The sequence below is a fragment of the Strongylocentrotus purpuratus genome, unplaced genomic scaffold (assembly GCF_000002235.5).
Source record: "Strongylocentrotus purpuratus isolate Spur 01 unplaced genomic scaffold, Spur_5.0 spur5_scaffold_13, whole genome shotgun sequence".
In the NCBI taxonomy this organism is placed as follows: Eukaryota; Metazoa; Echinodermata; class Echinoidea; order Camarodonta; family Strongylocentrotidae; genus Strongylocentrotus; species Strongylocentrotus purpuratus.
In genome coordinates this window covers 10,133,412-10,158,892 of record NW_022145598.1, presented here as the reverse complement: position 1 = coordinate 10,158,892, position 25,481 = coordinate 10,133,412, and the positions used below count along the sequence as shown (strand labels likewise).

At 39.3% G+C, this 25,481-nt stretch overlaps 1 protein-coding gene across 1 annotated transcript in view; it reads left to right on the top strand.

Moving 5' to 3' along the window:
- Nucleotides 1-7,424: 7,424 nt before the first annotated feature.
- LOC105436473 overlaps nucleotides 7,425-25,481 on the top strand; it is a 35,482-nt gene continuing 17,425 nt past the window's right edge. The window contains exons 1-2 of the mRNA XM_030983500.1: nucleotides 7,425-7,562; nucleotides 23,532-23,622. Coding sequence (XP_030839360.1) covers nucleotides 7,425-7,562; nucleotides 23,532-23,622 — 229 coding nt within the window. The remainder of the gene's footprint in view (nucleotides 7,563-23,531; nucleotides 23,623-25,481) is intronic.

Sequence of the window (25,481 nt, the reverse complement as noted above, 5' to 3'; positions counted from 1 at the left end):
TAAAGCCCCACTGTACTACTTATAGCTACTTGCGCCCTCTATATAGCAAACAGTACCTAATCGGTGCCTGTTGGTCCCCCATGAGCCTCTTTGTCTTATGTTTATTGAGAGCTGATTTGATGAGATAACCACCTGTCAGTGACCTTGCATGGAGGTCTAATCCCCCTGGCTAAACTAGTGTAGACGGGCTTTAAAATCTTCGATCGTTCTCAGCAGCCAGCTGGTTACATAAATGGCAAATTAAATTATGATATGCAGTAATTTTCAATTTTAATATTTGAACACATTGCGTTTTCCCCCCGTTTGAAAAACTCCCCTTTAGCAATGAGATGGATGAGAGGCAAAAACCGTTCCATGCTCTCTCTCTTTCTCTCTCTCATCTCCCCCCCCCCCCCTCTCTCTCTCTCTCTCTCTCTCTTTCTCTCTCCCTCTCTCTCTTTCTCTCCTTCTCACTCACCCTCTCTCTCTCTCTCTCTCTCTCTCTCTCTCTCTCTCTATACTATCTCTCACACCTCCTCTATATACTATCTATACATCAACCGCTCCCTCCTCCTAGCATTGTCACCCACCTCCAACAACTGGTTTGTTTTCATCTCTATAAAGGCACACGACGGTCTCGTCACAGTCTGTATTTGAATCACGTTTATTGGTTAGCATAATATCCTGAAGATGTTTCGATGTGGACGTTTCTTTCTATCTTTTATTATTATTGTTCGTTAATATCTAGCGCGATCCGAATTTCTTATGATTATTTTCATAGAGTAGGTTGCCTTATTTTCTGTTCAAGCAGATATAGTTTCTTTTGATGCGACACTGTCCTAACCTAGACCTATATTAGTCGCTTACTTTGTCTGAAATCATCTGTCATTGCAATTGGTTGTGTTGGTGTGGTTAGCGACTAAAAGTTTAGCCTTTTCTCTTCTTTAAAGTGGGACTGCACTACTTGTAGCTATGTGCGCCCTCTATACAGCAAACAATGCCTAAGCGGTACCCGTTGACCCCCCCCCCCCATGGTCCCTTTTTCTTATCTTAATTGAGACCTGATTTTATGAGATAACCACCTGCCAGTGACCATGCCGGGAGGTCTAATCCCTCCTGGCCAAACTAGTGCAGATAGGCTTTAAAGGTCGTGTGCTGACTAGTATCTCTCCGGCGGCTCCCTTTCTAGAGACAGTTTAAAATTATCCTCGTCAGAATGATGGAACTCCTTTAGCAGGAGCTCCCTGACGACATGGCTCTTCTCACAGGGACGGTACTGCACTGCAGAGAGCTGAAACTGCAGTAATGCTTCGTGGAGGTGGAATTCCGATTCCCACCCGTGTTTCCAGGGCACGTCATCGTGCTCGTGCGCCATGTTACGTAACTCCGAATAATGCTTAGATCGCGTGTGGTCCACGTCACCGTGGCCGATGTCGTCACCGCGTTCGAAGCCTTCGAGAAGTTTATCACGGAGTGCGCTGTCGATCTGACCTCGAGTGTTGACCCTCTCCCTCTCCTCTGCGACGAGCTTGGCGTATTCTAAAACAAGCATTATAATGTGTTGTTTCCGATATGTGCTCATACCTTTCTTTCCATTGTCACTTGTATCAGAAGGCGGCTTTGTACCAAGCGAATCGACTTTTTTGGCTATTTTATTGAAGAGTGAAAAGAGTTTAGGCTCGCTTTTTTGATTGTCAGCCGATTTTTTGTTTCCCTTCTTAACTGCAACTTTGTCCTTTTCATCGTTATCCTCCAGAGAGTGCCCTTCGACGATGTTTATCGCTGACTCGTTATCGCTGCTGGTTGAGCTTCCAATATCACCGTGGTCGTCGTAGAGTTTGTGCGCGAGTCTGGTTCCGTTGATATCGACAGTCGAGTAGAATTCGATGATGCGCATGAGCACGGAGCCCAAGAATGGAAGGCAAGGTGGCGTCCTCATCGCTTGATCTAGGTCAGGGTCGTTGTCCAGGGAGAGACCTTCGTCATTTGTGTAGTCAAGAAGATCTTGCCACAACCTTCAAGAGGAAGATAAGAAGACAGAAAGCATGTATTCGTGCGTGATGATAGTAGCATACGAAAGCATAAATGGAAAAGAAGTAAATTGTGTTGTTTGATAAATCATACTTATCTAAAAAATAATGCCTTGAAACAACAGATGGGTTAGATCTGAAATTTGTAACAAATATATCAATTTATCAATATTTTAATTGAATTTTGATCATCTTACATTGCAAAGTATGGAAACAAGTCAAGTACACTGTGGAAAGTAACTGATTTATTTGGACACTTACTGGTACTCTTTGGGATCTTGTTCGTCAAGCAGCAACCATGTATCCCGCAGCCGGTAGACTGCCGGCGATTGTAAGCCCGCGAGAACTGCCAGCAAAGAATGATAATTCTTCATCTCCTTTAGAGCTTCTGCAACCTTCAAGAAGTATTTAATGACCGAAGCCCGTTCAGTTGACCCCGACGGAAGCAGAACCTCCTTGGTTACCATGCCAGCGACCTTTGTGAAGAAGTCTATGGCTGAGACAACGTTCGGTGCTCGGTAGTTTCGATCTTCTTTCAGCCACATGCAGCCGACCATCTCTGCTTCGTGGATCCGCAAGAACAATTCTGCGTCGACTGCCGTCAGTTCGTCCGCCAGGTCATCAGGGTCCACATCTCGCAAGGAGCTAGGGCTCTCGTGAGGGGATTCCTTTAAGATGTGAAGTTTGCGATTGGCTCCGGTGAAGATGCTCATTCGCTTTCCAGTGCTAGTGGGCTTCGATACCCGGCGTTTAAGATTGTAATGGTTATGATGACGTGGTCGATCTTTTGTACCGGAATAAAGTGTTTTTGACCATTGTTTCTCTTTCTGATGAGCACTATCGTCAAAGCTCGCATGAGGTTTGTCTTTCCTGGTATGTGTTTGTTTCAGTCTTGGGTCAGGACTCTTTTTCCTTAAGTCATCGACCAGCTTATGCAGATCCATCTCTCCCTTCGTGAGAAGCATCACGTGTCCGTTGATCACATGAGGAGTCCGGCGGTCGTCGTCATTCTCCAAGTCTAGATATACGAGTGACGTGCGATGTGTGAGCTTATCAGCATTCGGTAGATCCTCGATGAAGCTCGCTTCTCCCTCAAGAACATCTGGTAGAGACGCGGTGTGGTGAATCTCACCCTTGTTGATGCCAACTCTTTGGGTACTGTCTTTGGTGTCAACGACCTCATTTCCTTCAAGAAGCACATCCAACCTCGTCATCGATGCCATTGGGCGAGTGCGTCCCATGTGACCATGCTTATGTACCTCAACGTTGGTCTTTTCGAACAGGTCGTCGATGGAGAGGATGAGTCCCTTCCTGGTATCCCTGGCATGCCTGTTCGACCAGCTCTCAGCGTTGCTCGAGACCAGACTCCCGACGCTTAGAATGTCCTCAAGGCTTGACATTGAGTCTACCCCACCGTTGTGAAGAAGCACAGACTGCATACGATTTTTAAGTGTGGCTCTAGATTGACTGTGACGACCTTTTAGGGATGAATGGCCAATGTTTGAGGATTGTCCATGTTTTGTCTTGTCGTGATTGCGGTGACACGACCCGTGGTCATCTTCCTCGTCATCGCTGTCTGGAAGGGTTTCATCGTGATGGTCAATGATGTGTTCCGCAAAATGATGGACCCATCGATGAGCTGTTGATTTTTTGCGGTCTTCTATTCGGGGAGTGGGTCCGAAGGACGCGGTCTTTCCATTTTGATTAGAATCAAGAGTAGCATGTTCGTAATGAGGTTCTGCTGGTAAGCCTCTGCCACCTTTATTGTCATCTAATGATTCGATTTTATTGGACGTTATGGATCGTCTGTCCAGCGATTCATGTTCGCTTATGTTTGAGTTGTGAACTCGATGACGTTTCATTCTTTGCTTCCTTCTCTTTTGTTTGCTCTCAACTCTCCTGCGCTGTTCCAACTCATGAATCCACCAAACCCATTCATGCCACGTGTCTTCCCGATGCTTACTTCCCGAGGGTTCCAGATACCATATGAGACCATTACACAACCGAACCCGAATCACATGTTCGCCGATCTCCTCCGAATGCGTCCGAATAGACAGCCGAACATTTACGAGAGGGAAAAGATAAATCAACTCGAACAGTTCTAGATCCGAATCGCATTTATTTTTATTAGCCTGTGATGACTTTATAGAAGCAAGTTTTTCTTCCGCAATCAGCAAAGTGGATGACGTAAGACCTACTTGGACCATTCGAGACTGAATATCTTTTCGTCGATTGAGGACAAAAGAACTTTCGAGAAGAATAACCTCTTCTGTGAGTGTGATATAGTCCTCTGTCCATAGCAACCGCTGTATTCTCGAGTTGCAGGCCAATTCTGAATCCATTTTTGGTGCAATTTTCGATTAAAAAAGGATTTCAGGAGAAGAACCCTTCTATGGAAGCATGGTTTTCGCGTTTACATTTCATGTGCAATGTCTTGTTTGATCTGTTGCGAAGTGACCTATTTTTTTCCCGTGGTGTCATACTTACAGCGCACGCGCATGAATGATGTCACAAGGCTCACGCGTTTTTAGTTTAGCTAGGTTATAGCGCGCATATTACAATGACGTCATAAAGCTAAAACCACGCTAAAATGCATCCACACAGAACACGAGATAAAGATAAAGAAAGAACGAGAGAGAAGGGGGGAGGAGAGAGAAAAGGGAGAGAGAGAGAGAGAGAGAGAGAGAGAGAGAAAGAGAGGGGATAAACAGCGATAAAGTAAAGAAAGGATACAGGGGAATCCATTGCTTTTCCATCTGCATCTACTCTAAAACATCTAGTTGATTAACACACGTCCTTGACCCAAAATGGGGAAAATTGTCAACGTCAGAGCATTAACTTTTGTTGTACATGTTCTTCCCATTCGTCCATTCCTTTACATTTGTATACATGTGCACCATCCGATCGATATGCCCAATCTGATTTTCCGAACTCTGTCCTTCCAAATCACAATTGTCTTCCTGACGAGTAGAATCCAATTGTTCAGTCGTAATTTATTGATTCATTAATTATTCATCCACTTCGCATTCTTTTGTCGTGAGATAATGCAGCACGATGAAGGATTTCAATATGATATGAAAAAAAACCTGCGCTGAGCTGCATGGATGCAAATAAAAAATATTAGTTATTGTCATGATAAATGACGGTAGAAAGTATGGAACCACCGGACGCAGTTTCGCTTTATAAAAAGAGGATTTCCCGGCCAAATTCGCCTGTTTGTCATTCGAATTCATTTACTTTGCATATAAGTTAGCGCAGATCGGCTTCGCCATGCCAATTATCATTCAATTTTCCAGTTTTTGCATTTAAGTTAGGATTTTGGTAGAAGAGTTTCATATAGCGCTTAGAGACTTCGGTGGTAAGCGCTTTATAAGTAACGTTTTTATTATTATTATTATTATTATTATTATTATTATTATTATTATTATTATTATTATTATTATTATTATTATTATTATTATTATTATTATTATTATTTATTATTATTATTATTATTATTATTAGATCTGTCATTCAATTTATAAACTGCTCAACTAGCATTCAAATTAATATTCACTTGTCGAAGCGTAATTTGTATCATTTAAATTAACACCTGTCATTCGTATTCGTAATATTTTTATTCAAGTTAGGAATGTTAGGGGGAAGAATTGCAACAAACTTTTACAGTTTTTAAATAATGCAGTTAAAATGCATGATTGGCCATTGGGGTCTAAGCTGTTATTCCATTTATTTATTTTCAGGACAATGCAGAGTGGTGTATTTAGACATAAAGTAAAGAAGGGGCGAAATCAAGGGATATGGCATTTCTGCACGGACATGTTCATATACCCGGGAAAGGTGGGGGTACCCTCAATCGCCCCTTTTTACTACAGACTCGGAATTTTACAAAAAGTAATTCACATCGTCTCTTATACCCAGCACACCCCTCTGTTTTTCTTAAAGGGTTTCATAGTTTACTTGTCCGCCAGCAGATCGATGGCTAAAGACATGGCTAAATAATGAATCATGTTCAAATTGTTGACTCTAGTCCCTACCCCAGTCACAATATTGTACCCTTCTTCCATAATGAAATTATGATGAAATTATGATAAATTTATGATGAAACATAAGACAAACAACTTCCTTACATGAACATTTACAAATATACTGAGACCATCAGGTCTGTAGATGCAAGTCGTTTTTTCTTCTTAACAATCAAACTTAAATGCTGATGAATATCAGATAAATCTAATATAAAAAGTATAAGTGTATAAATGCAAGAAAATGAAATATGATGAAATACACATGAAAAAACAATCTTGAAAGAAAAAGAATGTTCTATAAAAAGTGTCTAATACACGAGAAATGTATATTGACCATCAATTTAAGTGCAAAAAGTGCTAATTTGAATGCTACAAATGAATTAGAATTCTAGAAGTACACCGTTGCGTTGTCAGAAAATCGTGTTGCGCCAAATCGAAAGACCAAATAGCGAAAGAAGCACATTGTTCATTAATTTAAATAAAACATACGTAGATTCTAACGAAAATTCCATAGATTTGAAAACTATAAAAAGGGAATATAAACCCGAGATATACCTGACTGCACTAAAACCGTCGAATTTGAACGCAAGAAAAATTAATTTGAATGACAAACTCGCGAATTTGGCCGGGAAATCCTATAACTTGACCCAGGAAGCGTGTGTTTAATACGGCTTACTTCGATTCATCGGGTCATCGCGTCCGGTCGGGTGGTCGCGTTAAAAGACCTTTTGTGAAAAGAAAACGGAAGATAATAATATTATTATTCAGTTCTTGTATAGCGCATAATACGTTACGAAATATCATCTCTATGCGCTTCCAAAGAGCTTTGGAAATTATTGCCCTAGCTTTAGCTCCGGCAGCCGTTATCAGCGCACAGGCAAGGAATAATCCTACTAGGTACCCATTAACCTCACCTGGGTTGAGTGTGGCAAATGTAGCTTTATTTCTTGCCAAAGGACATTAGTGCCGCTGCGGAACTCGAAATGCGGACCTTCTGATACAAAGTCTGGTGACATATCCACTCGACCACGACACCTCTACGATATGACGCGACCTTATTAGATTTGCCGTAGAGTTTTTTTTACAAAGTGTCGGGTTAAATTGGACCAGACCACTTGTAGATGAGAGGGATATATTTTACAAATATTACCCCCGATATTTCGTGAATAAAAGGGCATGATTTCACGAAAGGTCGTGTAACGCGATCACCCGACCCGACGAGATGACCCAATATTCGAAGTGAGCCGTTTAATGAACCACGGCCTTGGCCTTTGTGTCTCCGCTTTGATTATTCTGAGACAGAGAGATATATATAGCGAGAGCTAGCAGGAGTGGGGGGGGGGGGGGGGGGGGGGTAGAAAGAACTTTAGAGGGAGAGGGGAGAAAAGCAAAGATGTGGAGACAAGAGGATGCCGAGAAGATGCAGTGCTTATGCATGAATGTGACCCTTTGTACAACCCTCAAGTTGTCTATCTATGACGGATGGTTTGCCATTGAAACAGGCAATTATGCATTGCTACCCACTCCAAAAGTAGGCCTACTGTACGTTGCATTGTAATCAAATATATGAATTGACAACTTCGGAAATAGCACATGAAAAAAAAAAACCTCTCCCTCCAAAATCTACACATTTTTTAAACTTAAGGAAGTCCTACTTTGGGCAATTTAGAAAAATCCTTACCAAAGTGATGGAGATGCTTCATGAAAACCTTATGTTTGCCCTTTTTATAGAATACTGCATTTCCACCTATGTACCTGTGTATCATAGAAACTGTCTTTGTGACCAATACAATCCAATCGTTCGGCCTTGATTTATTGATCCATCAATTACCCATCAATTTCGAATTCTTTTGTCGTGATATTTGATATTGATTGTGGTGATCAATGACAATAGAAATATGGAATCACCGATTTTGAATGGCTCGACTCAAAAAGCGTGTGTTTATCTGTTATTTTAAACAACGGCCTTGGACCTTTTGTCTCTGCTTTGATGAATGTGGTTTCTTATTAGAAATGAGCGGTTGTCATTGTCGGGTAATTTGTTTCATCGATTTTCCAATCTTCATAGTCATCTCCAGCTCTAAAAATCGGTGTAACGATTGGGGTCGGGTGTTTACCACACATAACCGGTAAGAAGGAATTCCTTGAATGCTGTGAGCACCGACATCGGTAGCCTAGCAGAACCGGGTAATATATTGGAACGCTTTGAGCACCCTGCAGGGTGGATATGTGCGCTATATAAATATCCAATATTATTATTATTATTATTATTATATTCGCCCCCTATCCATCGTATATAATTATGCATGCATACATAAGAGAAGAAGAGGAAGAAGAGGAAGAAGAGGAAGAAAAAGAAGAAGAAGAAGAAGAAGAAGAAGAAGAAGAAGAAGAAGAAAAAGAGGAAGAAGAAGAAGAAGAAGAAGAAGAAAGAAGATGAAGAAAAAAAGAAGAAAGAAATTAATAATGATAAGAAGAAGAAAATGAAATAAATTTATTGATACATCTGTCAATGTAACATAAATAATTTTCCCATCGGTTTAAAAATTTAAAAAACGACATGGTACAACATAAATATACAACGAAGTGATCAGACATATCTGAAGAGAACAGAAGAAAACGCAAAATATGTTTTTATGAACGAAATTAAAATGGAAGAAGAAGGAGAAGGAAAAGTAGATGAGAGATAGGTAGGGGAGGAAGAGAAAGGGAGGGAGAAAGAGAGAGATAGAGGGGTTGAGAGAGAGAGAGAGAGAGAGAGAGAGATATGTCGAAAGAGTAGGGGAAAGAGAGGAGAAGAATAAAAATAAATATATATATTTAGAGAGAAAGAGAGAGAGAGAGAGAGACAGTGACAGAGAGAGAACGGAGAGAAAGAGAGAGAGAGAGAGAGACAGTAGGGGGTTTTCGTTTGTCACGTTGACATAGTCGACGTCTAATATGTGACGTCATTTCCGCGATCTGCGCATGCGTCGGGTCGTCTGGCGTCGTCAGGCCACATTTGCGAACCCGTTCATCGATGATTTGAGGTTCGTCAGAAAACTAGTGACCCGTCGTCAGAATGACGTCATCTTGCTACATCGCAGCGTAAATCAGAAAGTAAAAACAGAAAGAGAAATTGATAGAATGATTAAAAAACAAAGAATAACATAAGGAAAGACAGAAAAAAGTGTGATAGAATGATAAAAACAAAGAATAACATAAGAGAAGATGATAGAAGGAAAAAACAAAGGCTAACATAAGGGAAGACAGAAAGAGAAGGTGAAAGAAGGGAAAAAACAAAGAATAACATAAGGAAAGACTGAAGAGAAAGTGTAAGAAGGAAAAAACAAAGAATAACATAAGGAAAGGCAGAAAGAGAAGGTGAAAGAAGGAAAAAAACAAAAAATAACATAAGGAAAGACAGAAAGAGAAGGTAAAAGAAGGAAAAAACAAAGAATAACATAAGGAAAGACAGAAAGAGAAGGTAAAAGAAGGAAAAAACAAAGAATAACATAAGGAAAGACTGAAGAGAAAGTGTAAGAAGGAAAAAACAAAGAATAACATAAGGAAAGGCAGAAAGAGAAGGTGAAAGAAGGAAAAAAACAAAAAATAACATAAGGAAAGACAGAAAGAGAAAGTGAAGGAAGGAAAAACAAAGAATAACATAAGGAAAGACAGAAAGAAAAGGTGAAAGAAGGAAAAAACAAAGAATAACATAAGGAAAGACAGAAAGAGAAGGTGACAGAAGGAAAAAACAAAGAATAACATTAGAGAAGATGAAAGAAGGAAGAAACGAAAAATAACATAAGGAAAGACAGAAAGAGAAGATGAAAGAAGGAAAAACAAAGAATAACATAAGGAAAGACAGAAAGAGAAGGTGAAAGAAGGAAAAAAAACAAAGAATAACATAAGGAAAGACAGAAAGAGAAGGTGAAAGAAGTGAAAAACAAAGAATAACATAAGGAAAGACAGAAAGAGAAAGTGAAGGAAGGAAAAACAAAGAATAACATAAGGAAAGACAGAAAGAAAAGGTGAAAGAAGGAAAAAACAAAGAATAACATAAGGAAAGACAGAAAGAGAAGGTGACAGAAGGAAAAAACAAAGAATAACATTAGAGAAGATGAAAGAAGGAAGAAACGAAAAATAACATAAGGAAAGACAGAAAGAGAAGATGAAAGAAGGAAAAACAAAGAATAACATAAGGAAAGACAGAAAGAGAAGGTGAAAGAAGGAAAAAACAAAGAATAACATAAGGAAAGACAGAAAGAGAAGGTGAAAGAAGGAAAAAAACAAAGAATAACATAAGGAAAGACAGAAAGAGAAGGTGAAAGAAGGGAAAAAAACAAAGAATAACATAAGGAAAGACTGAAGAGAAAGTGAAAGAAGGAAAAAACAAAGAATAACATAAGGAAAGACAGAAAGAGAAGGTGAAAGAAGGAAAAAACAAAGAATAACATAAGGAAAGACAGAAAGAGAAGGTGAAAGAAGGAAAAATAAAGAATAACATAAGGAAAGACTGAAGGGAAAGTGAAAGAAGGAAAAAACAAAGAATAACATAAGGAAAGACAGAAAGAGAAGGTGAAAGAAGGAAAAATCAAAGAATAACGTAAGGAAATACAAAAAGAGAAAGTGATAGAATGATAAAAACAAAGAATAACTTAAGAGAAGATGATAGAAGGAAGAAACAAAGAATAATATGAGGAAAGATAGAAAGAAAAATGATAGAATGATAACAACAACAATAACATTAGGAAAGACAAAAAGAGAAAATGATAAAGAATAGACAATGGAAAGATAGAAGAGAAGATGGAAGAAGGAAAAACAAAGAATATCATAAGAAAAATAGAGAGAGTATAATCGAATAATAAACGAAGAACAAAATAAGAAGTGAAAGAAGGAGAAAATGAATAAGCGCGTGCGGGGCCATTACGTCATCGTGTAGAAAACGTGTGTCAACTTAAAACGAAAAGGGTTATAAGGTAGTGAACAGGACGGGTGTCTGACGTCAATTTGCATCGTTAGAGGACGTGAACGCCGCCCTCGTCCACACAAACGAAAAGCCCCTAGTGACAGAGAGAGAACGGAGAGAAAGAGAGAGAGAGAGAGACAGTGACAGAGAGAGAACGGAGAGAAAGAGAGAGAGAGAGAGACAGTGACAGAGAGAGAACGGAGAGAAAGAGAGAGAGAGAGAGAGAGACAGTGACAGAGAGAGAACGGAGAGAAAGAGAGAGAGAGAGAGAGGGGCGAGGAGGGAGAGAGAGAGAGAGAGAGGGGGGGGGAGCAGAGAAGCAAATATGTTCAGAAAAAGGGTGCGGGGAACTTAAATACAGTGCGTTTATACATGCTTCTGGCCCTTTGTACATAATGGTTCCAGCCCCCTCCTATCCCAAGGCCTCAAGCTACGTCATTGCCCGTTTTCCTGACACAAGTTCAACATCCTTTTTTTATATCGACTATCTAGCCTTGACGGGTGTTTTGCCATCTAATTAGGAACTTTGGTATTAATAATAAGAATAATAATTATGTCTTGTTTACCCAGGGTAGCCTCATCAGTATTCATACTGTTCTCCCTGAGGGCCCTGCAATCATATTATTACCCCGATCATCGGATTAAGGCTTACCCGCACACAATTTATGCACATTCTCCTCTCCCTGGGAAGCATTCCAGCCAGTGCATCATTTTTACAAGCGCACACTTGCTAATCTAAGCACATTAGCTTTCGCATCCTACCGGGTACCCATTCAACACCTGGGTGGAGAGTGGCAAATGTAGATCAATGTCTTGCCAAAGGACATTAGTGCCGTGGTGGGACTTGAACCGCGGACCTTGTGATCCACAGTCCGGTGACATATCCACTCGTCCACGACATTGCTATCGATTTCCAAAGTACTTTGCGTTGCATGTCGATCACAAATATGAAGAGACAGACCTCTTCAGAGATAACATAAGAATAAAATTAATAATTACCCCAAATAATCATGAAGAAGTCCCACTTTGTGCAATTTATAATAATAGGCCTATCTGCCAAATTGATAGAGGTGTTTCATGAATATACATTATGTTTGCCAACCTTGGGAAGAATATTTCCAACCGCGTATTTCGCGACGGTACATAAATAAATAATTAATTCGTATCTTTCATGAAAATATTATCCAGCCTTCGTCTCGGTGAGTTTTACAGTTTTGTATGAATGACATATATATGCCAATGAGCAGATAGCATCTACGAACTGTCTGATTTGCATTTTGTAACCGTACCATTGCCTGCATATTTTAGACGCCTAAAGGCACCCTAAACAACTTTTTATTTCTCCTGGAATATTTTCCGTTGAGGCGTTGATCTATAGTAGATGTGGACACATTACACTTTAGAACAATTAATTCCAGTCAAAAAAAAAGTTTCAGATAGAGCTGATGGATTTGCACATACAGTGCTAAATTTAGCATTAAAAAGGTGCAGGTTCCGATAAAAAAGATTTTGTGGTGCTGAAAAAATGGGTGCTAAAACAAGTGCTGAGCCAAGGGAATCAACGAAGCCGATAAAACATAGCCCTAATAATTGTGCATATCAAATTTGATTGATTTTTATTCGACAAGCTTCCAACATACAACAATATATAATAATAACAGATCAAAAATCAAACAGGATAACTCACGAAAGCTCGAGAGCTTATTTCCAGTGGGGTCCCTTACAGACATGTATACATGTATACCTCCCTCCCCCAGCCCCTCTCTAGAACCACTACCGATGTCGATATTCTCACATCATCACCGGCGGGGGCGGGGGGGGGGGGGGCGGAAGTACAGACACCTACACTCGTCCATCACTCCACTGTTTATTTTCGTGCAACGCCCGCATGAATGTTTCATGAGCAATCTTTAACTTTCTGTTCAGCGGAGCCTTTCGATTTACGATCAATCTTACTAAAGTGGGTTCGATCGAAAAGACAAATATCGTTCGGGCCGTCGATCATTTTGGCATCATCCGCTTTTTACGTTTCTATGGTTACGGTGCACGCCTTTTTTGTCTCTCTCTCCCGCACGGAACACGCGAAAGCTGCGACCGGATGAGGGAAGTTTGCAGATAATAATATTCATATTGAACCGAAGGATTTCTCTCTGTTTCTGCAGCGGTCGCAACATCAGCTTCAGTTTTAGGCCTTGACTGGGAAAGCAATAATTATCTATTTCATCTCTGGTGTGCTATAATATGTTGCGAGATATATTTCGGAATCTCCTTGACATTGGAATCTTATCGTTGGAGACGCAACGGCGAGTTATTATCTTCTTTTTCCTGCCAAATTAGTAACTAAATGAGTTCAATGGAGGAATTTCAATAACGGGTCATCTTGAATGCATGTTGCTGTGGTTACTGTTCCAAAAATCGTAAATCTGGACTGATTTTTGGTGTGGGAGTTTTCTTAATTAATTTCAATAATCAGAACCGGCCATCCGATCAATCATGATTTTCAAAGGGGTAAGTCAACTTTTTCATTTGCATTTCTTACAGTTACAGACAGTTTCCTGCTTTCTCTTTTCCTCCCATCTCCTTTGTTCGCCTCTCTTTCTTACTCTACCTTTGTCACTTCTATTTCTCATATTCCGTTGCTCCCTGTTTATCTCTCCATAGTCTCTATTTATTTTACCGTGGTTACAACAGCAAGCTACATTTATACAGCTTATATCTTTACCTGTCTACATTTGAACCTTACTTAAATCCTAAAAGGTATTTGGTATTTTATCAATCAATGCCTAATCTTTTTATAATGAATTGTATTAATTACTCTGAAGCAGGGCTTCTCAAAGTCCGGACCACGCCTTCTTTCATTCAGGACTGCCGGAAAGGCACTGTTTTTAACCATCAAAGGGCAGGGGCAGAATCCACCCGCTCTTCTATCTTTTTTGTACCAAATGTATATAATTTCGACCAAAGGGTACCATGGGTACTGTATCGTGTCTAGAATCACTGCGCCGCGCTTAACCAAAATGAAAATTTCACCATAACATAATAAAGTAATCCGGCGACCCAGGTTCGAAACCAAGGCGATGAGCTAGTGCTCTTTGGTAAGGTATTAATCCTCATTACCAGATCTCTCGGAGAGGACCTTAAAGTTGTGGGTCCTCCGGTTGCTTACGAACAAGCATTTACTGCTTCCTTAGCAGTCGGGTCAAATAACCACCACCACCACTACTACCCCAACAATGCGGACTGTCGCTTCGTTGATATGTGAATAGTTAATCAGTTTTCATTCAAAAGCCATTTGAGACATAATATGAAATGTCATGAACTTATTCCTTATGAGATGAATAATTTGTCTTCATTCCATGGCCCAGATTCCAAGGGGGCACCCACCCCACCCTCAGCTCAAAGAGTATTAAAATAACCAGGCTTTTTTAGGGTTAAACTGTAACGATTCCCTTTATAATTATATCAGATATAGAGCTTTTTAGCCTCCTTTTCTTCAGTATATTAGTGTCATTAATGTAAATTTTGGGTGTAGATTGTCTGAACATTTGCATCAATTTCTAAGCAGCTTATTGTTGGAAAACAGGGCTAATTTCTTTCCCACTGATATACCCCATACATGTCTCAACTCTTAAAATTAATTAAGGTACGTGTAAAGACACATTATGTAACTGTGGACAAATTGGAAATAATTGGTTAAACAAACAAAATTTGCCCATTGTTTCGGACCTTATAGCCGTCATGAAAATCTCATTAAAACCGCCTAGGAAAAGGTTTGAGAACCCTTGCTCTAAAGGATTGTCACCTGAAATTTCTCATGCATAAACATTAATAACGTAATATTTTGTAATTTTTCAAGGGAGAGAAAGAGTTTTTTGTCCCGATTTATGCTTCTTGAGAACGTGACATACTAAACCTTACATCTAAAAGTATTCAACAAAAGCCCCAATTCAACAATTCCACTTTTCCTTCTTGATTTAAGAAAAACATAATAATAATAATAACGTTTTATTTACCCAGGGTAGCCACTTCAGTTATAAAACTGCTCTCCCAGCGGGTCCTGCATAACATAACACGTTACTATTACCCTTTTCCAATCTAATATGCTGAGCGCCTAGCTAGAAGGCAGAAGGTTCCATTGTTGTAAGTCTTTGGTATGACTCGGCCGGGGATCGAACCCACGACCTCCCGTTCATGAGGCGGACGCTCTAACCATTGAGCCACCATGCCCACCATACATCAATTATTGTATAAGGAGTATGAATAACTCTGTTGTTAACTGTATATGAAATGAGCCATGAAGTACACAACCGTGGAATCGTAGATCAATCAAATTGATCAATCTGGCTTTTGAGCAGCACACCGTCCAGACAATCAACAGACTTGAACAAGCCATCACTCATTTCACTTACTTGATAAACATTGCATTATAAAACGAAAAATGGACCGACAGAGTAAATAAAAGTAATAGCTCATGTTTAAAGACAAATCCGCCAATTAATGCATTGGTCTCCCTGTCATATTTTTAATATTCCTCGAGAAATGATATATCAAATTTGATATTTTAAGAATTCATGTCCAAATAGATTTCTCATACAAATGCTAAGTGGTTTCTCCTGGCAAGCAGAGGTCATTATCAATGGGGGGAAGTGAGTTTTTTGTTGAGTGTATAACAGCTACACAGAGGGACAATTATTCATCAAGATTGGAAGAAAGAAGAAGCAGAAAATAATGAAAGAAATGCCGATGACCATGGCCAAAGAACGACGTTTATATGAAAGGTTGTCAACCGCGCAGGAAAAACGTGCTAGACGAGAAGAAAGAGGAGGAAATTAAAGATGAAACTTAAATAGATGGAGGAATATTTGGCTGATGAAGATGACGTTTAGTTATCACATGCCATTGGTATAACAGCGATTTGTAACATAGCACTTAAAAGGGATATAAAAGTGGCTGAGTTGCCGATGAATCTATGACTAAATACTCCAGAAACATTTTTTGTTTCATTTCTCCTTCATTTCATTTAAAACCATTATTAAATCATGTAAAATATATACTTCTATCAGTAAAGAATACTTGTGAGTATTATATGGTAAGAATAACCAAAATAAGCCTGCATGTGCTGATGCTGTTATGAGCGGAGGCACGTTTAAAGGAAAATTAAATCTTGACCAACAGGCCTTATGTAATGCTCTAATGTTTCCCATTTGGTAAAGTTATTATTTTACTTTTGCCCCCACCCGAAGACTCTCCGAGAGACTAGGTGGGTATTTCTTGATTGGACTATACCTGTGTGCAGACTTTGACACCCATCGATGGTATCTCCACCAAGTTTTGTGTCGGTGAATTACACTATGAATATGACGGACAAAGAAAGAGGACAAAATATACAGTTTCTCATTCTACCCTCAACAATTGCTATGGTAGACAAAGGAACATCGCTTCACTGCTATTAAGTAAAAATGTGTAGAACGGGTGAATATGCATGTGAATGAGGAACTGTATATTTTGACCTCTTTCTTGTCCGTCATGTTCATAGTGTTATGCCCTTCTGCACATAGAAGCTGACGATCATCTCCCTTTAAATGATATGCAAGAGAGAAAGGGAAACGAAGGGGGGGGGTCGGGTTTAGAAAACATATATCCTGTTCACATGAGTCTTTGTTTTACTTGCCGGTCTTTTCGGCTGCTGCTGCGGCTTGTGCAGCGGCAGAGGCGGCCTTCATATGTGCAGCCAAGATGGCGTTCAGTTCCTCACGCTTTCTAAACCTTAAATTTAGACTTTTAAATTGATTATGAAAGCCTCTTTCATCTTATCACTGCATTTTTCTACTGATTAAAACGGGCTTATTGCATCGAGGGCCAGAAATACAAAATGCAGGCCAACCTATTTTCTTCTTCTTCTTCTGGTATACTCCTTAACGTCCCGTTAGGAACCAAGCGAGGAGGAAGGGGCACCAGTCATTGTCAAGAAGGATTGTAGAAAATAAGACACTTCAGATTAAGAAGAGGCAATTCCAGGAGGGGCACTGAACCCCTTGCGGGAGGGGCAGTATAATTGCCCACTACCGTCCAGTTTCAAAGTCCTAGTAAGAATTGCAAATTAGATTGAGATATAATTCTAGTTCATGTAATTGTATTATTTTCATGAATATATCTGTATATGATACTTCCTTGCTGAATAACAATCAATTTAAATCACCACAGAGCATGTCACTTTCTGCATGAAACAATGAGCCATAGGAATTCTTTCAACAGCTTTTTGTTTTAATCTAGGACGGCGTGAATAGCATATGAAATTAACGCAGCGAGAATTAAGGCCAATCGATTTCTCCCAGATTAGGAGATATCAATCAAATTAGATGAGAAACTGCCGGAATGACGGAACGATACCTCATGTTCGAAAGTTAATTAGTTCCCATTCTTCAGTAAAGAAAGGAATTGGAAAAACTCGAGCCCCCAAAATAGCAAGCTTGATGGGTATGGAAACAAAGATTTTCATGAATCTCTCTTTATTCTTTAAATCAGCAGATGCAGATCACTGACGTCATTGTGTCGTTAAACAATTGAATAATAAAGTGGAAGTTCAGATTAAATTTGTGTCTACATAAACATAACATATTGATCTCGTATATACAGCAAACCTTGTGAATAGTTAAAGACAAAGTTGAGTTCTGGTCGTGCGATTGCATTGTGAAAGAAACGGTGTGGAATCAATCAGAAAAGGTGGATCATCTAGCATGTAAGTATTGGTGTGTGTTGCAAGGTTCTGGTATCATCAAAATGATAAAACATTTGGCACAGTCTTGGGAAAGTTACAAGCACTGTACACATAACTATGTATATGGCATACAAATCCGTCCCGATTTGTATGCTGTTAAATGGCATATTTCGAATATGAAGGCATATGAAGAGCCATGCTTTTCAGTGAACATTTTCTATATGATGTTCTTCCACACTTGCATAATAATAACAACGTTCACAACTTATTGGTTACCTCTTCCCAGAACTCAACCTTCTCTTTAAGTGTTTTCCCCATAAAAACAATACTTCAACTCTTTCTTCTTACTTATATTTTTAAACAATAATACATCGTTTAAATAATCACCGTCCTGCAGATGCGTAAAGGAGAGGGACCTGTTGGAAGAAAATAATAATAATATTACGGGTAACCGCCTGTAAAAAAAACAAATTCCACACGCACACCCAACACACATAGACACAATTCGACCTTGTCAACAAACAGTGCACCAACAGTACCCTAACAGAACAGTTTGAGAATAGGCACAAGTTTCAAATCAAAAGTAAATGTAGTTACACTTCATGAATTTCACGTATAAGCGTGTAAATGTATATGGAAATGATATATAAAGCAACAACAACAACAACAACAAACAAACTTGAGAGAAAGAGAGTGGGAGAGAGAGAGAGAGAGAGAAAGAGAGAGAAATACAAAGAGAGAGAGAGAAGAGAGAGAGAGAGAGAGAGAGAGAGAGAGAGAAAGGGGGGGGGGGGGAAGAAAACATGAGAAAGGTTGCAGGCGGAAAATGAAACGAGATGAGATTTAAATCTACACTTTTCTTTGTGAATACTCGTAAAATACACCCACCAAATCAAAGTGTCATTTTTTCTCTCCGGCCTGAATTGATGAAAACAACAACAACAACAGCAACAACCACATATCCGATTAGAGATTACAGATTCTGACTTTCAACCAGCCCCATAACAATTACATGGTATTTTATCTCCCCTTTCGTATAAATCCTTTCAAGGAAATTGCTTTTCCCAGTATATCCAACGAATGAACAGCCTGACACTAGATTTAAACATTGGTGTAGTGTATAAGTCGAGACAATGCCATCAAGGGACAGGGGTCTCGTCCTTTCCATCTTCTTTCCCTGCTTTTCTCTATTTCCACTTATCTACTTCATTCAATTTGCATTTTGGGAGGAGTAGGAAGGGGGGGGGGGGGGTGGGTGGAAGCACGAGCCCGGTGTACCCCTCCCCCACATGACCGATGCCACCCATTCACTGTTAAATAATATACTACTAAATGATTTTGCCCTCATGACAATTTACTTGATTTATTGCTACGACCCTGGAAATGCAATTACCTTCCTTTTATCATTTTTGAGCTGTGAATAGATGTGTTAATGCTTTGAGGCTCATATTAAATCCCTTTGTAAAATTACATTGCTTTTAAAATTAATCTCAGATTGAGCCAGACGGGAGCGAGGCAGTTAGGTTCTATAAAATGCCCTTGAAATGGTCAAATCCATTTCAATATCCATTTCAATGCATTACTTTCCAATTTTTTAAAGTATTTATTAAAGCAATTCTCATACATGAAAATAACACGTATAGACAAAGAATAAATATCAAAATATAATGTATGAGTGAACTCAATAACCAAAATTACTGAACAAAATATCTGCCACTTCTTATAATAAAGGAGGGGGGGGGCGAGATAGAGATATGAACGATTTTTTTTTTAAAGAGCAGCCACTCATGATAGCAATTACTTTTCATTCTCCTCTTATTTGCATGTAAATCCTCCATTTTAGCTCCTATACAGCTCATAATTTATATCCAAAAACAGCACTTAATAACCATGATGTTCTCATTTTGTCATGGTTCATAACATTATGACAATTAACAAAGTAGGTGAGGCCAGTAAATTAGATTAATTGAGCAGCGCTGCAATAGACCAGTATACTAGCAGACCATATCCGAACTGAACAATGAAATCAATGAATTATGAATCAACGGAAAGCTTATAAGCCATGGATTACAATAACATCAATTATATGCTATTTTAGTGTCTGTCAGAGGAGTATCAACTCTCTGAAAACCCAAAATCCAAAGCTTTAAAAAACGGAAGTTGTCGACCTAAAAACTTGCTATTGACTTTGATGACATCATCTTATGTGGAGAACGCATATATGACTTTGCATTAATTAAGCACGGTTCATCGCCTCAGCTATATAGTAAACCGATGGGGTCTACATGTTATATCGTCACTGTAACTTCGGCACAGTTGACCCCTGTTCACCCGTAATTTGGAGGGGTGCGTAAAATGATTTTTTAATTAGCTTTTGTGCAATAATATTCCTTTTATTCCTTTATATTTGTATTCTACATTCATTCAGTTTTCTGTTCATGTGCTTTTTGTAATGCCAACAACTGAATTTCCAAATGGACCAATACAATTAATCTGAATCTGAATCTGAATCTGAATTTAAATCAAGTTGAATTTTTATCGGATAGGGTCTTTAAATTGTACGCATACTTTAAATCAAAGGATGTGCTTAACAACCTGAAAGTTTGCCCGAGGCTTTGTCCGATATAGCAACAAGTACTATATGCAGACTGGATTCTTAGTATTAGCAGGGAGGTGAGACTACGACAACGTGGATTGCTACGATCGACGTCCTTATAATGCACTGCCTTGAATGGACGTCACACGTATCAGTCCACGCAAATCTAAAAGTCCCTAGTGTAGTTCGTTAGTAATTCGTCACTAGGTTGCCAAGAAAGAAACATCTATAAATTTGATTATGTTAGTCAGTCGGTCTACTAAACATTGACTGGACCTACATTACACACAACCCTCTCTCTACCTGTGCGCAATATTATTATTGATATTATAACATTTTTAAAGGAGGGCATAAAAAAGAGAGAAAAAGGTTGATGAACAAATTTTAAAAAAGGGTCTCAAAATCATTAGAGGGTCCAGCGGAATGTGACGCATGAACGGGATCAATCCATTTGGGAGAGAGAGAGAGATTGAGAGAGAGAGATTGAGAGAGAGAGAAATTGAGATAGAGAGGGAGAAAGGGGAGAGGTGCTGGGGCTGACGCCCGCGCCGATGTCACTCTCAATATACTTGTAAAGCCCGACGCATACCGGATAGGCTAGGGGAGAGGTAGAGAGAGAGAGAGAGAGAGAGAGGGGGGGGGGGGGGGGTCTTTGTATGCTCTCTTTTCCACGATACACGTCCTCGTTTCCACGGTACACTGTCTCGTTGCTGACAATTTTCACATACATGTATTATGGAAAGCCACACGCTACAATGAATGTCACTTCATTAACATCGGCCTCAGGTATGTGTTCATTAATTGACTGCGCAGAATGCCTAATGACAAAGGAAATTGCATTAGATCCACTGAATGTTGCACACAGAGACTTTTATTTAATCAAAAAGAGAAAGGAAGCTAGATAGTTAGATGGGGTGTATTGTTTGAATTCTTTTCATCGATGGGTATTGTTCCCAGAAGTTTGCGGTCAAGGACGGGGAATCGCGAATTACATTAAATTTTGAAAAGCCTACATTTTAAAACCTGATAATTTAAAGGTGAATGGTTGGCTCGTGTAACAGGGAATTACCCGTTTCCAAATGTTTATATTCGATTCACTATTGCAATTTTGTTTCGAATTTAAAGCCAATTTCAAGACAATAGCCTTGTACATCACCCTTGGAAATGTGCAAACATGACAACGACATATTAGTAATCCAAACATGATTTATAAAAGCAGTTGGCCTACAAAAGGGTATTGGAGTTTCCTTTATTACAATTTTTTTTTCGATCGTGTTTTTAATGGATTTTAAAGGCGTCGTTTCACAATGTTAAATCTGAGATGCACGGCCCTACGTGTTATCAGTGTCTGTGATATGGTGTAATATTGAAGCCCTAAAAAAAAAACCTCGCTTTAAAATGATCAAGAAGAAGTGCCTCAAAAAAGAAAAAAAAATGTTAGAGTGACCGGTTTTTAGAGACCGGTTTACCATACTCATTTTCACCAGTAGACTACTTATGAAAACCGTTTGGCAAACGCAAAATTTCGTTTCGATTTCCGATCATAAATATCTTGATAATCAGACAGGCGATCGGCTTGTAAAAGTCATGGAGTTCCTGACTGACCTAAAGGTTTATAATTATCATTGCAGCATGAGCTAAATCCAGGATTTTGTTTCAGAATATGAGTAAAGTTACCGGATCCCTTTAATGAGCCCTAGTGAACTTTAACCAAACGGCCTTTTTGGCGGGGATGCTCAAGCCAAGAGCTGCTCAACGTACATGACTGATGACGGTCTCGTTAAACGCTGCCCATGACCTCTCGAATGAGAGTCGACAACCTTTTTACATACACCACACACTATGAATATGACGGACAAAGAAAGGGGACAAAATATACAGTTCCTCAGGTAGACAAAGGAACATCATTTCACTGCAATTATGTAAAAATACCATGTGTAGAACAGGTGAATGTGCATGTGACACCTGTTCTACACATTTTTACATAATAGCAGTGAAGGGATGTTCCTAGTTTGTCTACCTGAGGAACTGTATATTTTGTCCTCTTTCTTTGTCCGTCATATTCATAGTGACAGTGTTCTCAAAGAAGTGTTGTGGCCTCATGTACATGTCCATAAATAGATCAAGCTTTGTTCGCATTTTGAGATTTTTAATGACGCCTATAATAAACATTATTTCATTAATTAGATCGTTGCGCACTGTCATTGTTTAGAGATTAATTGAATTATCAAGATTATGAGATTACAGGTGTAATCTATTGAGGTGGTTTATACCAGTGACATATTGCTTGAGTGACGGCCATCAAGGGAGGGTGGTGGTGAGGGGGGGGGGGGAATTAGTGCATCTTGTATGAAACGGTTTTACTCGATGCCTGAAATACAAATTAAAGGGCCATTTGATCAGTATGTGAAAGTCCTATAAGATGTCGGCTATCTTCTTTTCTCATCCGTTTACCAATCTATGATCTACCTCTCCTCCTCTCTCTTTCTCTCTCTCTCTCTCTCTCACCCTCTCGCCCCTCCTCTCTCTTTCTCTCTCTCTCTCTCTCTCTCTCTCACCCTCTCGCCCCTCCTCTCTCTTTCTCGCTTTCCGACTTCTCTTTCCCACTCCGCTCTCTCTCTCTCTCTCTCTCTCTCTTCCTCTCTCGCTTTCTTTCCTTCCCTCTCCCTTCCCCCTCTTTGCCCATGGATATTTTCAGCTGAGGACCAGAAGGAGTTGATTAAATAAATGCTTCCCCTCGACACAACTAACGTTGTGTATCACTTTAAAGGGTGTAAACTGATGAGACTACATATACGTGTCTTTCCCGTGGTCTGACTCGGGGCCAATCGGGTCCAGGCGTATAACATACGCGAAACCGAAGCGTGTGAAGAACTTCGGTCTGTTTCGCAAAAGCTGACCATTTAGAGGTTAAGTCGCTGACTGCGGTTAATCAAGTCCATTCGTTTACGTGTAGTTGTCCAGAAGGAGACGTAGATGGCGTTCGCCTTTATTAGTCAGTTAACACCCCCTTTAAAGTGATACACAACGTAAGTTATGTCGAGGGGGGAGCGTGTCGTGTGGGATGTAGTGGCAGGATTCGCAGGGCTTCAGAAGAATCTAGAGGAACCGCGACGTGATCGCTGATCCTATATGAGCCCTTTTGCTAAAAATTGGGAAACAGTTGCGGGATTACATAAAACGATGTTGATGACTTAACTATTCATTAGGGTATATTCCTTTTGTTCTTTTGTAGGTTGTATTCCTGTCGCTTCTAATTGTTGCATACACGGATGGTCGCGGCGAGGACACGACTGATGCGCCTGCCCACCAGGCGTGTGTGCAAGGTAAGTGTTACATGGTTTCAGTTCATTCGATTCGGCTCGAGCCTCCTCACTTTCTTGAAAAAGTATGTTAAAGAGAAATAAATGCCCCCTTTACCCCCACCAAGACCCCCAATGCGGGCCCCTGGATGCTCACTTGACCGTAATTAAATGCCTATAACCCCTAAGCTCCTGGGGGCTCCGCCCCTGGACCCCAAGCCGATTAGCGACCTGCCAATGTCACAAGTAAGGTATCAAAAATATGCTCATGTGACCGTAATTAGATGCCCAAAACCACCGAGCTTCCGCCCCTTGACCCCCGCCGGGTTTTGCCCCTGGAACTCACGCCAATCTATGCTCTACTAAATACTTTAGCCCCCCCCCCCCTCTCCACTGTGAAAAACGTTCCGCGGGGCATGCATGTAACATGTAAGAGTGGTGGTGATGCGGATTTGTTTCTGCCCCCAAGCGTTTTTGCTTATTCCGCCACTAATAAAGAGAAGAAAGAGAATATTATAAATATTTAAAGTTCCGAAAACAACACTGAAACCGACGCGACGGTCCATTAGACTGAAGACACACACGACCGAAAAAGGCAACGAAATAAGTATAAATAAAGATACACAGAGACAGAAAGAGCGAGAGAAAAATGTTCACAAAAACTGACAAACCCACCGTAAACCGACAACAAAAAGATCGCCAGTTTCGAGTCTAATGGAATATCGGCCTCGTCCGTTGTAGCCTCAACACAACGCATGTACATCACAAATTATGTACAAAAATAGCTAAATCTTATTATTTATTTATGGACAACGATATCGTAAATATCTAAAACGGTTCATGTATAGATATGTACGTACATAACAAATTATGTACAAAAATAGCTAAATCTTATTATTTATTTATGGACAACGATATCGTAAATATCTACAACAGTTCAGTAGATAATCATACCTATATAAAGTAATTGATGTTTTTTTTTAACCTGGAGAACGGGTAAAAAAAAATGACAAGGCAATATTCAAAAAGTTGTGTCTTTGTCATGGTAACCTACTGTCACATGACACGAGATGTTGATGAATGTATTTAGGACACAAGGCTGAAAGTGATTACTTAGTTGGCGAAGCGGAGAAACGGAGCTAAATAATTCATCGTTTTTAATCAAACAACACGAAGGCTATTTCTTAGCAACAAGCAAACATTAATACGAGTCTGTCAATGTTCAAATAAAATACGTTCATACATTTTTGGAATAGCCACACCCCCTAAAAAAAAATAGTGCTAATACATTAATAAAAGAAATTGTTATCATCAAGTACAATATTTTGATTTAAGTCTCCTTTATGGATATGAGGTAAAACATCCTTCAGTAAGTAAAAAGAATAGAAAAAGGACGTTTTATCACAAACCTATGACAATTTATAAGTAAGCTATAATTAAAAATGATTTTCGTTTTTCTGAATGGATAAAGGAAGCCGATAATTTGACACAAACAGAAGAACTGTCGAAGTTCAAACCTCCGTATTATATTAAAATACTTTTCGTTGCAATAATGTTATGTAGATGTTTATTTTATTTCCCTTTTAAAGGCTTCTATTTATAAAAAAAAAACACAAGTGTGTTGGAGTAGAAAGATGTCGGAATATATATATATATATATATATATATATATATATATATATATATATATATATATATACATATAAAAACTTAAATTTGACGTCTTACGTCAAGTTCAGTTATCACACCGTCATCAAAAGTCGACCCTTGAATCTGCTTTTTCAAACGTATAGGCCTACGCAATCAAAATAAGTTAAAGTCCTTTCTATCTAGGATTGCATTCAAACAACATTTAAAATATTATCAATTAATATGCATGGCCA